The sequence below is a fragment of the Epinephelus fuscoguttatus genome, linkage group LG13, assembly GCF_011397635.1.
Source record: "Epinephelus fuscoguttatus linkage group LG13, E.fuscoguttatus.final_Chr_v1".
Taxonomy (NCBI): Eukaryota; Metazoa; Chordata; class Actinopteri; order Perciformes; family Serranidae; genus Epinephelus; species Epinephelus fuscoguttatus.
In genome coordinates this window covers 17,321,488-17,337,865 of record NC_064764.1, presented here as the reverse complement: position 1 = coordinate 17,337,865, position 16,378 = coordinate 17,321,488, and the positions used below count along the sequence as shown (strand labels likewise).

The 16,378-nt window shown below is 39.3% G+C and overlaps 1 protein-coding gene across 10 annotated transcripts in view; it reads right to left on the bottom strand.

The window, feature by feature from the left end:
- map2 (microtubule-associated protein 2) overlaps positions 1-16,378 on the bottom strand; it is a 134,680-nt gene that overhangs the window by 6,543 nt on the left and 111,759 nt on the right. For 8 of the 10 annotated variants that reach the window (XM_049593794.1, XM_049593796.1, XM_049593798.1 and 5 more), the window contains one exon: positions 4,728-4,820. The exons of the other annotated variants lie outside the window; for them this stretch is intronic. In XM_049593794.1, coding sequence (XP_049449751.1) covers positions 4,728-4,820 — 93 coding nt within the window. The remainder of the gene's footprint in view (positions 1-4,727; positions 4,821-16,378) is intronic. 10 annotated transcript variants of the gene reach the window in all.

Genomic DNA, 16,378 nt, shown 5'->3' with positions numbered 1-16,378 from the left:
CCGATTTAGTTGATATGTCTTTTGTAACCAATGATTTGGCGTTCATTTTTTGTCTGCTTTCTCGCAGAGCCTGAGAGGGAAAAAAGTGAGAGGATGATGAACAGCGCAGGTCGTGAGCCACGTTACACTCCACAACACTATGAGCACAAGTACACTATGCACTAGAGCCCGTCCACCTACCAGGAGTCCCTTACACATGCACGACACGAGCAGAGATATGCAGCATGAGCTCAGAGACAGATGAGATGTGGTTTGTGTCAGCGTGGCTGTAGGTTGGCTCGTCTCTCCTGCCATTGTATCTGAAATCTGTACTATTGGAATCTGTTTCATTCCTATGAGCATGTTCACACGATTTACAGAGAGCACACTACATTTGATGATTCTTCTTTTGCATGATTGGTTCTAACACAGGCTGACAGGATGGGAAAGGTCCACTAAGGAATATCAAGTGCATATTTAACAACAAACAAAGGGCTACATTATAAAGCATTAACCCTTTGGGGTAACCTCACCTATGTGACTTTACAGTTATTTTTCATTCTGACATACTGTATTAACACAGTGGACCTAAAATCACACAAACAACACCTCCAATAGGAAAGGGGTGTCATGTTTTTTTTTTCTGCTTGCGAGCACTTTCCTTACAATAGCCCGTTTTTACCGTTTCTTCCTGCAACAAACGCGCACCAAACATGATGACAACATTCAGGAAAAAGCATGGTGTAAATTATTCATCATAAGTCTGGTTTTACTTGGCCTATCAACACAATTTAAAAATGGTGTATAGTTTGAAGTTCGCACTTTCGACACAAGTTGAAACGGAGACTCAGTGAGGCTGCGTCTTGATTTGGATGCACTGGTGCGTTCGTAGACTCCAGAGGGTTAAAATTTGCTTCAGGTACACTTGGTGATTTTGCACCTTGTGAGGTAAAATAAGACAAACCTTGAGCCTAAATACCCATTAGTTATATAATATGATATCCAGCTTCAATTATTTTAAGTTATTCAAAAGAGAACTGATGAAGCATTTAGATGATAAACCTCTAGTCTACGATACACTTGACCTAGACAAATGCAAAAGATATTTATATATATATATACATATAAGTCAAGTTTTCTTCTTAAAATTATAACCTATATCCAGATTTTTTAAGACTTTTTTTTATGCCAGTCATAATGAGATTTAAGATTAATTTTAGAATAACTGAAATTGAGGGGAAACAAAACATGAACTGGTATCACTTATTTAGGGTAAAAGGCAATTTTGCCCAAATATTAAACATGAAACATGATTTTTTTTTTTGTCTCATGGTAGAGGGTGAAATAGAACTGGGAAATGGCGATAGTGTTTCTCACTCTACATGTGGGATTCGACTGTTTTAATTTCCATTGTGTTAAGATTGAAAGGATTTACTTAAGATTACTTAAGAATTTTTGGCATTTATGCAAAAAAAAAAAAAAGGTTCAATGGTGGATTCTCTGCTCTGAGCAAAATATGAGTGTTGTTGGTTCAGCTATAGTGATATGTGTGACGTTAATCCTAGAGATAATCTATTTATTCTTTTAAATTTTTTGTCTTTTCATGATGTGTCCAATTATTTTGAGATTTTATAATAAAATGGCAAAAATGATTCATAAAATCCTACCTCCCATGTCTTAGCATTTGTAAGACTTTAAAAGATTAATTTACGATATTTTAATATCAATAAATTACATTAAATTAAATTAAAAGCCTTTCCAGACGCTGCCTCATTCAGAGCCGATCACATTAAAATGCATGAATGGAGCTGATTTAACCTCCTAACCTGATGAACAGTACAGTTTTGGAGTGGAGTGAAGAGTGAAGACCACCACCGAGATTGATAAGATAAGATTTATATTAGGACAATGTTACAGCCTTTGCCTGTAGAAATACATCTATTACACTCATCCTTGACAGTTAACAGTCTGAAAAAGCAGCACTATGCCTTTCCGTCTTCAACACTGGTCCATTCATAAAGCTGTGAAGATCCACTCAAGTGCTTCAACAACACAGCCAACAAACCCTGTGGCCTTGGCCTTCCCCTTGTTACTCTCCTAGTTTATGTGCTCGCTGCGAAAAGCCGCATGAACTGTCAATTGTGCAGCTGTGAAAGTGAGCAGTTAACCTTTGGGCCATTTGTCACTCATTGTGGAGTGACATCAGATATTAATCTTGGTGATGAGACTCTTCTTCTTGAGAATCTGAGGCACAGTGTTCTGTGATTTTAAGTTTTCATTATTATCCTTCAATGTAAGCATGTCACTATGTAGTTAAATAGAAAAATTGATGGTTACTTTCTTTTTGTTTTGCTTTCCCAGGTAAAATTAGACAGCAGAGATTATTTTACTTTTATTTTTGGGTGGGCAAGTTTGGCAGTGGCTTACATCTGAAAAATGAATTGTCTTTTGTTTATTTATCACACTCCATCTGCCAGCAAAAACATGCCACCAATGTCCATTCTGGATGTCACTAACTCGGCCTCTTCTCCGGAGCCTTTGTGCTCCACTGTTTCTCAGATTAACTCACGTCACGCCTGGACAGCGTGACGTGTGTGGTTGTGCTGCTGCTGTGGTCCTGCCAGATGCCTCCTGCTGCTGCTGCTGCCATCATTAGTCATTAGTCATACTTCTACTGTTATTATACACATATAACTATTGTCACACATGTATACTGCCAGGTATTAATACATACTTTCAACATATTGTACCACAGTGGCCAGAACTATAACTATAATATTATTACTTTCAATAATGTTGTTGTAAGCTACTGTCATTACCTGCATCTCTCTCTCTCTCTCTCTCTCTCTCTCTCTCTCTCTCTGTGTGTCTCATTGTGTCATGTGGATTACTGTTAATTTGTTATGCTGATCTGTTCTGTACGACATCTATTGCACGTCTGTCCGTCCTGGAAGAGGGATCCCTCCTCAGTTGCTCTTCCTGAGGTTTCTACCGTTTTTTTTCCCCGTTAAAGGGTTTTTTTGGAGGGAGTTTTTCCTTATCCGCTGCGAGGGTCAAAAGGACAGAGGGATGTCGTATGCTGTAAAGCCCTGTGAGGCAAATTGTGATTTGTGATATTGGGCTTTATAAATAAAATTGATTGATTGATTGATTGATTGATTGAATGTTGCATGTCTCTTTAGGTTGAATTCATGATTCTGTTCATAATAAAAGAGCAGTGACTGTCATGTGTTCTGTGTGTAATGATACATAATTTAGAATCACAGTGACCCACACAGCCTTTATTACCAGCCATGAATTTGCTGAGTCACATAATATTGTTCATCTTAGTCACAGGTAAACCTTTATTGCAATTACAAATGCAACACATCTGACATCACTTTTTTTAACCTCTCAGAAGGAAGATGCTAAATGGCTCTGTTGCTCCAGTAACCCCAAGTTCCCTGATGCAATTTAAAAGAGGTTTGATGAGAGGAGATGATCCTGAGGGAGGTGATGTAAAGTCAAGAAAGACGTTTTAATTGTCTTATTATCATCAAACCTGCACCACCATGCTTTGATACTGAGCAGTGCCTCTAATGTGTGATAAAAGTAAAACACACTAGCACTACATTCATAAAAGGCATTTGTGTAATGTTTTAAGCCTTTAAAAGTGAACTTCCACCAATCATAGCAAATATAATATCTAGGAATGTGCCACATCATATTGCTCCTGATAATACCGGTTAAAGTATCTGATACTATTTTTTAAAAATCATATTGTGATAATGGGAATATTCCAACTTAGTGACATAATGACGTCATACTGTTACGTACAGCATGGCTGAAAGCGAAACTGCTACCAGCTCCACGGTGCAGGAGTTCGTTCTAAAAAGGGAGGGACTTCAGTTGTGTGGAATCAGTGGTGTTACATTCTGAAGGACCCATCCCACTCAGGATACCGCCTGTCTGAACTGCTGCTCTTGGGCAGGAGGTACAGAGCGGTTGAAACAAGGACAAACAGGTTAAAGCAATAACTGCACTTAATGAATGCACTAAAATTTGACTGTGGATATGCTTGAGTGCAGTACAAAGGGATCTGTGCAATAGGCTTAATACTGTGTGTGTGTGTGTGTGTGTGTGTGTGTGTGTGTGTGTGTGTGTGTGTGTGTGTGTGTGTGTGTGTGTGTGTGTGTTTTTAAGTGCAATATTTATTTCTGTTTTACTTTTACTTTTTACTATGGCTAGATTTGTGGTTTTATTTTCTTCTTTTACAAGGTAAAGTACTGAGAGATAACTTTTATTTAGTCTTTATTGAATATTAAAAGGCAAACTTTATGCATTTAGACACATAAAGCTAAGTACTTATTTTGTTGCAATTGTATGTGCTTGAAATCAATAACAAAATTATTTAAGTATTTTGTCGTATCGTCAAAAATATATTTCTCACAAAAATACCCTGAAATATAGTGATATTTTTTTAGGGCCATACTACGAAGTCGAAAGCTGCTACTGTCCTGAATGTTATCAAGTGTTAAAGGAGGAGACATTCAGCCTTTAGTATTGAAAATCCTCGCAGGACACAAACCACTATTAGGGGATGCCGTGTCGATCAGGAGCAGTCAGGTAAAGCCTTATGAGTGAGTGACTAAATAATAAACTGTGAAGCGAGGAGGTAAAGGAAAATGAAACACTGAAAAAACACAACACAACAGAGAAATCACACTGACATGAACACTGAGACAATGGACTTGCGGCACAAGACTCACGTTTCCACCTCCTGCCGAGTAGCCCCGCCTGTCCAAGGACCCACACCTAGACTGAACATGGCTATAGTCCAGCTTAACACTGGGGATGAGAACCTGCAGGGGCGGAGGTGAGGAATGAGGTGGGAGAAGGCTTGGGCTTTTCTGGCATGGCACTTGATTTTACAATGTCTGTTTAAATACTTGTACGAGATGTCTGAGATTGTTTGTAATGTGGGCAGTCATATTTGACCTGAACCTGATCTGGACAAACAGCATTCAAAGGATACAATGACTCGAAGCTAATGGGCAAGACATATCCATCTCACTGCCCAGCATGAGCTTTGACTCTGTGTCAGCTTGGCTTATGTATCAAACATGACCTTAGTTTCTGGCTACGTCTGGTGACTCCTCAAGAGGATCCTCTTTACTCTCGGCCAACCTCGAACAATCATCACATTCTTTAAAACACTATATTCCCTTCAACAAACAGTGCTTTCCAGTTGGAGACAAAACTAGTTAGTGTGCGTTTCAGCCACAAGGGGGGTTGTATATAGTTCAGTAAATGGCACCGTAGCTGAATATCATGACGTTTCAAGATATATCTGGAATTATTTATCTTCAAATAGACTTTGAGTCCTGAAAGGAGTGCAAAACCTTCAGAAAATCTTGACATCACACTGTGCGTCACAAGAACATACTTGAATAAGCTGCCATAATTTCCTTTATGGTTTTGCATTTCCTGTCTTCAGACTCAAGTAGATGCAAATTAAACTTGAGACCATTCGTTTAGGGTGTGAGGATGATAAAACATGTGTGTGCTGCGATGGTAAATGACTCTTTGTAACTGCAGGGAGAGAAAGCAGGAGTGAGACGCAGACACAGCAGAGTTGGTACAGTACATAACACTAACAATAAATACATTTGTACCCAGCAGCACAGTAAAAGCAATGGGAACAACACTAGGTAGTAAAAAGACTTACATACATATAAAGTCAATGCATTTTGTGGCAGAGGCACTAAAAAGCTCTAACGGAGAGGAGAGGAAAGACCATAAGGAGGTAAACCTGAGTGGACCAAGACAATACTTTAAATTGCGTAAACACCCAATATAAGAATATACCATATAAAACCAAAAGTATAGAATTAAGGTACGTACGTACATACATATATATATATATATATATATATATATATACCTCTTACATCTGTAAGTATATGGCATAGTGTACTAGACAGACATGACAGACAAGAAAGTGGAACCTTCAAGTCTTAACAAGGGGAAGGAGAAGTGTTTGTTGGTAGATGACTAAACATGCATCCATTTCCCAACTAGAAAAGCACTCAGAGAGTGCAGACCTCTGCCAAGTAGGTGATATTCCCTCCCCCTCTGCATCAGATTTTGCAGCCTGCATCACAATTAGGTTATTTGCATCAGGTTATTTACTCGCCACTGCCAACCGGTGGCGCATGTCTAGTCATGGAATGAGTCCATTCTAAAACTTGGTGAATACACAGTGCTATTTAGCGCTATTTTATTATTTTATCCACTTTAAAAATTTCATCAAAATTCGTTCATAACTTTTTGAGTTATTCTGCAGACAAACAAACAGACAAACAGACCAACACCGGCGAAAACATAAACTCCTTGCCGGAGGTAATTAGCACGCTGTCTACTGATATTGCCTTCCTGATATTCAGCCACATGTTCCCCGTTTCCACCAAACACTTTTGGTATGGTACCTTTGGAACCAAAACTAACCTACAGACATGGTACCTAGACCCTAGCGTTTCCACTGCAAACAGTGCCCTTAAATGTGGGAGGAGTTGTCACTGTTCCGTCCAGCACTCACTGTGTTTCCTCCTTTATCAGTCTGTGCCTCATTTATCATCCACACAGGTTGCATGTGGACATTTCTGAACAAAATAAAACAGGCTGCAGTGAAAGTCTCTCTCACTGGGATATTTAAAAGTGGCGGATTTGTGCATTTAGTCTTTCTCAAGCAAGCTCAGGGGTTTAGTGTTGGTGGAGCCCACAGGAACGACACTCCGCCAGGCTTGTTTTTCTCCAAGTGAGGATTAGAATACATGCAGTTTACATAACCCGGCCGAAATTACTAAAAGTGTATGTCACATAAAAACTAAAGTGATGGTCGAAGTTGTCATATGGAATATTTAAGGTGTGTTGATTGACTCATGTCTTCACCTCGTGCATTGAGTAACATTACAAGTAAAAGTTCCACCTTCAAAGTCGCCGGCAGTCGGCCCAGTGAATTAAGTTATTTTTCTCAGTCTACAGCTGCAAGAGGCAACAAAACATCCTTTATTTTCGAGTTACAGTTTACTAAATAATGTAAAACTCTCTATGGACTATAGAGACAAATATTCTCATAAGTGATACTTCTGGTCTTAAATAAGCAGACAAATGCAGGGAATAAACCATAGTTGAAATTAAACAGTCCTCTCAACCAATAAAGGGCTACAGAAATTGCCCTCAGTGAGCAATCCTGAATGTTGAATTAAACGTTAGAAATTAGAAATGAAGCTGTACATAAGCTGTTTCATTTGCAAACACTGCTCATTTCTTTATGGTAATTAATAAGGGCTAATGTTTGGTCATTTGTTCCTAATTAAAAATAATAGAATTGCTTTCGGCCTTCCTTTCTTTTGACTACAACCTGTCCACAGTGCAGCACTGTAAATGAACAATAACAGCAAAATATTCAAATCTTTTAATTTAAACAAAAATTACATTTGTCGTCTGCATAGCATCAGACTCATAAAACCTCACAATGCTTTGACTTATGCTGAAAGCAAGCATTTATTCCATTGATGGATGTGAGGCAAAAAGGGAGGAAGGAAGGTCAAAGCCAGTTTCATTTGGGTGACATCATGAATCATGACATTTCATGTGAAGAAAACTGAAAATCAGTGCCATTACCAGGGAAGGCAAAAGCTAGAATTTACTAGAACAATTTGCAATTTAACTTGGTGGTAGAGCAACTACTAGTCTCCTGTGACATCTCCAATAGCTGCAATAAGAGAGTGAGAACTAACTACTAAACACCAGACAAGACACAATATGTACAATTTTAAAGAATCACTATATGTGACACTAGCCAAAGGAAATTAATGGCAGTGATGTCAGTGGGTAATATTTCCTCCATATTCAGCCCACTCCAGTGGGAAGTCAAGCCACAGCTGTTAGATGGGACTGGTAGGATATAAAGTGACTTGTGCAATGATATTTGAGCCTGGCAGACATTAGCCAGCATATGGTTTTGGTCATCTGGCTTTCTCAAACCATGATGCCACCTTGGTGCCAGACAGTTGGGTTATTTTGGGTTTTATGGCACTGCGCTCACAGCAGAACGGTGACTAAAATCAGACACTGTCAGACCAGTTGCTGTTTTTTGTGCTCATATATATGTCAGTAAGGTAATGCTTAGCATAACAACCTTGCTAGTAGTATTTCTTCTTCTCTTGCCCACTGCCCATGCTTTTATACATCAGTCTACCCTTTTGATCTTAATAATAATAATTTTATATGTATAACTGTCATGACTGTCTGACATGTTTTGTACATCTATTATGAGTGTCATGTGTGACTGCATGTTCAACTTGGTGTACAGAGAGCTGCCTCAGAATGCCAAATAAATTCCTCTGTAAATTGACAAAGTTGTATTGTGTCATATTTGTAAAGCTATGCTTTAAAAGTTACACTGATTAACCCCACACAGAGTATGAAAGGGGCAACAATAAATTACATTCATAGTTATAAGGTTCAGGTGTAAGAATCAAATGGTGGTGGAAAAAAAGGGAGTGCAAACTAAGGTTCCTATGATACTAGACCATCAAGCTAGCCATGTATCTAGGTTTGCGAGCCACAACAAGCAACTTGCTGCACGTCACTCACACTTCTCCATCTAAGGATAAAGGAGGGGGGGGGGGGGGCAACTGGTCACGACAGAAGGGTACATACATTGCCTCCACGGGGAGAGTGCTTCAGATTATCCTTGGAGCTGCACTTTGTGAGTGCGTGACTGAAGTCCAGTTTCTTGTTTAAAATATGACTCTACGGAGAAATACAGAGACAGTATGGGCCTCTTATTTTACATGGTGGATCTGAATGAATACTTGTCACAGTATCACTGGGAAGAGAGTCATGTACAATTTATTAAAATATGTTTTACATTACATAGATGGCCCTAGCTGTTCCTGATTGAGTTTCAATAGAAATTTCAAAATTGTTGTGGCCGAAATTCAAGTCAAAACTTGACATTAGTTGGAGCTCATAGTTCTTTAATGTTGTCCTGTTTACAACAATCTAAACCTTGCAGCATATATTTGAAGAGTTTCTCCAAACTCAAATTTTCTAGTGCCCCATGAGCCAGTGGAACAGACAATCTGTCATTTGTACTGATTATTATTATTATAGTAAAGTTATGGTTCATTTATTAAAATGCCAGAAACTTGGTGTAGTCTTTTTTTTTAGCAGACTCTAGGTTGAAAACAACTGAGCCTGGAGTGTGGCACCCAAATACATATAAACCTTTTACTCGTTCAAATGTAATCACAGAATTTAATTTTAATTAATTAATACAATTATTAACTAAAAAAATGAATGGGCAAGGCTAGAGTTCTGCATGATACAGAACTCCAGGGGAGTGAACTGCTGGCTCCATGCACACCACCCTCGCTGTTACATAATGAGGAGGATGAGAGAGAGATGAATGAATTAGACCTCCTCCACACTGTTTTGGAAATGAAAACAAAGGTTTTGGCCACTTATATATAAACCCCAATCACTTCCTGTTTCTCTCTACATGGCTCTGTTAGCTAGCTCCAACAACCCACAAATGGTGAAGGGTGGTTTACTATGACCGGTGTGACCAGCTGTTCTCCTAAAGTCTCATTTGATTGGATGAACTTTTGAAATGCCCCTGAGTTCAGGATGAGTCATTGAACATTTAAAATCATTTTATATCAAGAGAAAAGACTCGGATTTTAATGTAAAAGTACTCTGATATTGATTCTTCCACATATATTTGGAATATAGGAAGAGATAAATGATCAATTTGCATATTTCATGGGGACTTTAAAGGTGGACCGTTTAAATCTAAAGATGTAAGTGCACAATATAGTCTAACCCACACATGACTCCTTCCTACAACAGCTGTCCGAACAGCTCCTGCTGCTTCTCCTCGGGTCGGACTTCATTAATTATTCAAAATTTAATATCAATTAATCGTGTAAAAGTAAAAGTTCAAAGAATTATTAATTAGCAAATTAAATGATTTTACTTTGACTTTATTAATGTCTCATTAAAATGCAAATTGAATCAATCAAAAATAGTCCCTCAAATGTATTAACTGTATTAATTGATTAAAATTAAACACTGTAAAGGTTTTCAATTATTTCAGTAGCACACTCTTATCCAGGCTCTATAAAATACATGGTGCCATAATTAACAGTGCTGAGGTGTACCAGCAGGTCTTGGGTCCAGGTCACACTGTGTGCCGTTGACAGGCACAGAGTAACGGAGATGAGGCGCAGCACTGACTTCCAGATCCAAGAGACCTTGTGTTTGGCCTCTGTTGGCATAGTTTGGTCCTTGTGCTTCTATAAGGACAATCATAGGACAGACAGACAGGTCAGTGGCGGGGCAGAGACCTGATGGGCTGGGGGAGGCTCACTACAGCTGCTTGGAAATTGGAAAAGTTGCTAGGTGCCGCTAAAGATCAGGAGAGGATTACACTGCTATTATGTGAAGACTGTTGCTTGTATTTTATGGGTAACTAAAATATTGCATAGTCCGCTATGGGTGGAGAGGATTTGTTTATCTCGTAGCTAATAAAGGCCACCAGAATACTGAAAACCTGATTAAAACAGGACTGCATTTCTTGGCACTGACATTGCGGAAATAGGATCTGCATGACAACAGCAATTTGCTACAGATGGGTAGTTTAGGAATATTTTAGTCACAGGGGGGAACAAGACGGGCAAGTGGGTTGAGAAGAGGACCACAGCAGGAACTTAAAGGGATACTTTGCTGATTTTCAACCAGCTTAGTGTCAAAATAATGTGGATAGTATGTGAAAATGTACTGTAGTAAAATCCCTCTAGTGCCTAGATATCCATCTCACCTCAAATGTTTTCAGAATTATGTTTTTGCTTACCATTTAACAGTAATCCAAGATTGTTTCTTGCCAATTGACCTATGGCTAAGTCCCGCCCTCAAACGCGAAGAGCCAATCACAGTGCGTATAGCCATTCCCATACACTTGGACGTTCTCTGCCTGGACGTCCATTGAAATGCATCACAGAAAGTCAGTTTTGTTTGGTTTTCTGAGCTTTTTCGGAAATTTGAAGTTTAAAAATGGTCAAACGGTGTGCATGGGGTACATGCAACTCCGACACAAGGTATCCTGAGAGGCTGGATGACGAGGTGTATTTTTTACACGTTAAACCACATCTCAACTGAGAAAAGTGTCTCCTATGGATAAAATTGTGTGGTAACATTAGACCACAACATCAACTCAACGTGAATAAGATTAACAATGATGTCTACATCTGTTTAAAGGTAAGACAACATTGTGTTTGAGGCAACATATTGTCACTTTGCTGGGAAGAAATATAAAGTTATCTCTAACATATCTAGCTAACGTTAGCTAAAGTTAGCCTAACGTTAGCTCCTAGCTGCGTTGTTCATCATGTCACCTTGTTTGCTGGGAGTTCATTAGCCTATTTTGTTCTAGTTTTGTGCTTCGGTGATTGTACATCATTGTTAGCTGTTGTCCAAAGGGCTCTAGTTAAACTAACGTTAACTTCTGGAGCTTAGCTTCATGTAATCACAGAGATAACAAAGGTTGGTAAACGTTATGCTGAATGATTCAATGTAAATACTGTAGCACCAAACTAACGGAGAGACACTCTTGGTAAAGATGGTAAAAAGGCTGTTATCCTTTTCTCATATTCTGAGCCAAAAATCTTAACTTCAGTGGCACTTTAACTTGTTGTCTTTGATGGTGACGGCACAAGATGCGGTTCACAAGCGTACACTGTGACCTGTAAATTTCGGCTTGTAATTTAAGTTTTTCATTGACCTTCTCAACAATAAAATGATGAATATATCCCTCCAATGCGTAATTTAGGTCCTTTTGGTTACTACTCAATGACATCTGATCGTTATGTCTCCAAAAATCATCAATTGCCTCCTCCAAAATGCCGTGTACTGTGACACCTGCCATAGCGCCGGTCACTTAGCCATAGGTCAATTGGCTGCCATTGTGTTAAATGGACGAGTTTGCATTATGCCACCAACCAGCGCGAGCATTTATTGGTCTGATGTGGCACAGTGCATTCTGGTAGTTGTAGGTTTGCTACATCTTGAGCGAAACACAAAGCCACAGTCCATTTCGGGTCAAGTAGCACCAATTAGTACAGCTTAGTTTTGTGAAAAGACTTTCCAGCATAAAATACTTCTTTAAAGGTTTTAAAAGGTGGCTTTTGTATTCCTATTTCACTACACTTTCAAATGTTTTGCTGTCAAGTTAAGCAGGGTCTAGCTGCAGAGCTCCAGGCTCGGGCCCACCTCCTCTGTCAGACCACTTTCAGTCCCAAGCTTAAAGACGGAAGTGAATTGCGTATGCCAGGAGTGATCATCAGGATATGATAGCATGTACTCATACGTTTAAATAAGCTGCATGACTTCAATCAGTAACACCAAAGACAACAATACAACCTTAATATTTCGATATAAAGTTAAGCAGCAATTAACTTGTACTAACCTTTCTTAGTTTGCTAACACTAGCTGTGCAAATGCACAGATTTGTACATTAGTGAAACAAAGCAACCACACCAGCGAGCTCAAGACTCTGTTGTCCATTTACATCTAAAGGAAAAGGGGCATTCTTTCAAGGACAGCAATGTGCACATCTTGGCCAGAGAAGACAGATGGTTTGACAGAGGCGTGAAAGAAGCCATCTACATCAAACTGGAATGACCATCTTTAAAGAGAGAAGATGGCCTACGACTCTACTTATCACCCACCAACAGTGCAATTGTAGGATTCCTCCCAAGACAGCTTAACACCCATTCACACCTGGACCCATCCAACCCTAATGACATACATGACGGTTGGGTGGGTCAACTCAGAGCTCACATGCGACCTAAATAACTCTGAAACTCTGAGCTCTCGTGTGACCTCAACGACTCTGTAAGGATTCACACCCACACAGAGTTTGAAGCCTGCGACTCTGCACCAGGCCTTTAGAACTGAAGTCTCTCGGATGAGAGGCGAAACGTCATCAAGAAACTCACGCAAGTCAAGTTGCCTATGATACTGCACTTAAGATTGCCATGACCTGGATGACTTAGAATCTTTACCAACATGAAGCTATGCTAATGTTGTACAAAGTAATGTACACAAACTCAGGAAGTTGGTATCTAAATTATTGCTGCTTAAAATGTTACATTACCAAACTGTAACTTTATGAGTAAAGTACTTACAGTTACATCAAAATATTAAGGGTGTATTGTTTACCTTGGTGTTATTGCTGGAGGTCCTGTAACTGAGGTTATGTAACATCTCAGTTAACTCTTTATGCTCTGTAGCTAAAATACAATGGAATCTAAACATATAATACATTTGTTTGTATTAGCATGACAAACACCCAAGTCACCTTATTACAGGCCAAACATACATCATCCTGGCATGGAAATAATACAATGTATTAAATATATGCTCAGTAGGCTACTTTATTTATTAACAATAAGTGTGATAAAGTACACTATGCAATATAATGCAGTGGCATGTAAACATTAATTATTAATAAGGAAGTGCAATAATGCCACGTGATTTTCGACTCCCAGTGTCGGAGGTGAGCCCATCATTACACACCTCATCCAGTGGCAACAGAAACCTCTAACTGAACTATCATCTCTGTTAACTGCAGCAGCTTTAGAAGAAAAACTACATGCTGTGGTTTATCACATAAAAAGACTGCATGAACCTTACTGCAGCATGCCTTTGAAGTTTTGCTTGGCTTGGTAATTCTGATTGACTGCAGCTAAGATGGTCAAATTCTATAATTTGTAAACATGAGCCCACATTAATGATGTTTATATTGTTCTGCTATTACATCGGAATAAAGCACAGTGGTCCAAAAATGACAGTTAGGGACCACTTTAACAATACATGTGTATATTAATATAATAAATTAATGTAGAATTAAGCAAGTGATTTATACATACTTCAACTGTGGTTCAAATGTCACAACTCAGTAGCAGTGTTTAGCTTTGTCTAGATACTTCTTTCTGAATCTCATAAGCATACATATATATGCCTTTTTGACACCTCAGGTCATCTCATCAAAGGACTATAAAGCCATTGCCTTAAGAGGCAGATTCAATTTTAACTTTGTGTCAGACAGCTTGTGGCCAAGGAGAAGCGGGCGAATCAGGACAATTGTTCTGCCCAGACAGTCACCCCTGTGTTTAGATGAAAGCTGCCATCACCATTTTGTGTCTGATGGGAGACACCTACTGCCACCCTGGGGTGACACACACATGCACTGTGGGGCTGTGGGTAAAGACACTGAAGGTTGTCTAGACAGGACTGGGATTCCTGTGCAAATTCTCAGCTGAAGGTAGGACATAAGAAGTCATTTAATAAATTGCTTTTTGCATCTAATAAATAGCTAACCCTCTTCCAGGACACAGATGAAGGTTCGCAGCCAAAAACAAGCACAAACAAAGGACCCAAATTCCACCTCAAACATCAGCTAACTGCTTCCACACAAGACTAAGACTAAAATGTCTTCCATTGTAAACCCTGGACTATCTGCGCTGTCAAGGCAATCTCTCAGACATGCTCACTTTGCATCAGGTGACAACTTTTGGTGGCATGACACAAATTCCTGGTGGTGAGCTGTCCCCCTCTCTGCACAGCCTGCCACTGTTTTAACCTTCAGACACCTCCCCTCAAAAAGACACCTGCATGTTAGTAACAATAAAGCCAGCTTTGATATAGCACAATAACTGATTACGACCCAGCATGCATGCTTGCACACATAAACACACATGCAAACATGCGCAGAAACTCTTCTCAGGCCATTTCTCCTGCAGATGACAGGCAGGCGTTTGGAGCATGATCCCTCCCTATTTTGTGGTTGGCTGCACAGAGCAGCGCAGCGACCTGGCAAGTCATAAAGATGTCAGCCAAACGCTTACACTCCTAATCAGGTCATCAGTGGAGGCTTGTAAGAGCTGATGGCTACAGACACACTGCTGTTTTCATCACCATTCTTCCGGTTGCAGCGCTGACTTTGTGTTTCAGACTGGAACACCATATTTGTCAGACTGTGGGGTACACACTCCCAGACACCCTGCTAATGCAGATTCTGTGCAGCAATAAAAAACACAATTTGAAATGTAGATTTGTGTTAGCTGAAGTGCTGTCCTCACTTGGCAGAGCTGGGGGAAAACTGAGGGGACAAATACTGCTCACAGCTCTGACACTCACTGAGAGTCAAATTCAGGTCACTTTCTGTTTATTGAAATTTGGGCCTCAGATTGTAAAATTTAGGGGTAAGACATGAGTACATATCTGACTTCACAGAGACCTGATTCTTACTTGAGATCTTGTCAACATAAAAAAGTGCAATCATTCTAGATATAAAAATCTCTGCCTCAGCTTTACTCCTCATGATTATTGATCCATGAATGGCACTACAACCAGAGTGTATTTATCTCAACAATGCTAAACCTGCCTTAAGCAGTTTGGGAGCATTGAAGGGCAGGCAGAGTCTATATCAAACTTACAGCAGCAGAGCCTTAACATAGTTTGACTGCCTAAGGTTAATGTGATGTCAAATAACTGCCTACTCTCTGTATACATCCATCAGACAAAGACCAACATGGACAGCCATTTAGAGCTCTCTTACTTGCCATTTGCACAAATCTGAGTCTGATATTTTGTCAAATTTCAGTCCTACTTTGGTTCACACTTTACTCCCTTTACATTTATCCTGGCTCCAACATAACTATGTGTGTGAACTATGGTTGAGCAAACGGACAACATTTTTTTTTTTTTTTTTCAATTTTCAAGTTTCAATTTTATTTTAAAAATTAATGGTTTGCCTGTGTAGAATGAGTAAGGAATGCTGCTCATTGGGCAGAGAGAAACAGCAGGGAAAAATAGAAAAAAAGGATTGTAAAACTACCATATTTTCAGATCTTATTGGAACTAATTGTTTACATTATCCCAATGAGACACTGAATATTTGGGGGGTTAAGGTGGTGGTTGTTGGGTTGACCGTGGCCAGTTTGAAAATTTTAACATATTGCCCAACCCTAGTGTGCCCTAGTATGAACTCAGTTGGTAAGGGTAGCTGCATATAGGTTTATAAGTGGGCACTACTGGGAGTCAGCCAAACTGACTGGTGAATCCAAACAATGAACTGAAAGCAGCTAAATTCTGCAGGGAGCTGCAGAGCTGGATAATTAATGTTATTATTCAAATCAATGTATGTATCAAAAGTATTGCTTTAAATAAGTTCTAGGCTACTCATTTACATAAGTTGTCATAGATCATTGAGGTCTGGGGAAACTGTAGCAACACTGGCATTTCATTTATTGTAGGTTTTGAAAATAATGTGCAAAATTCAATTTTT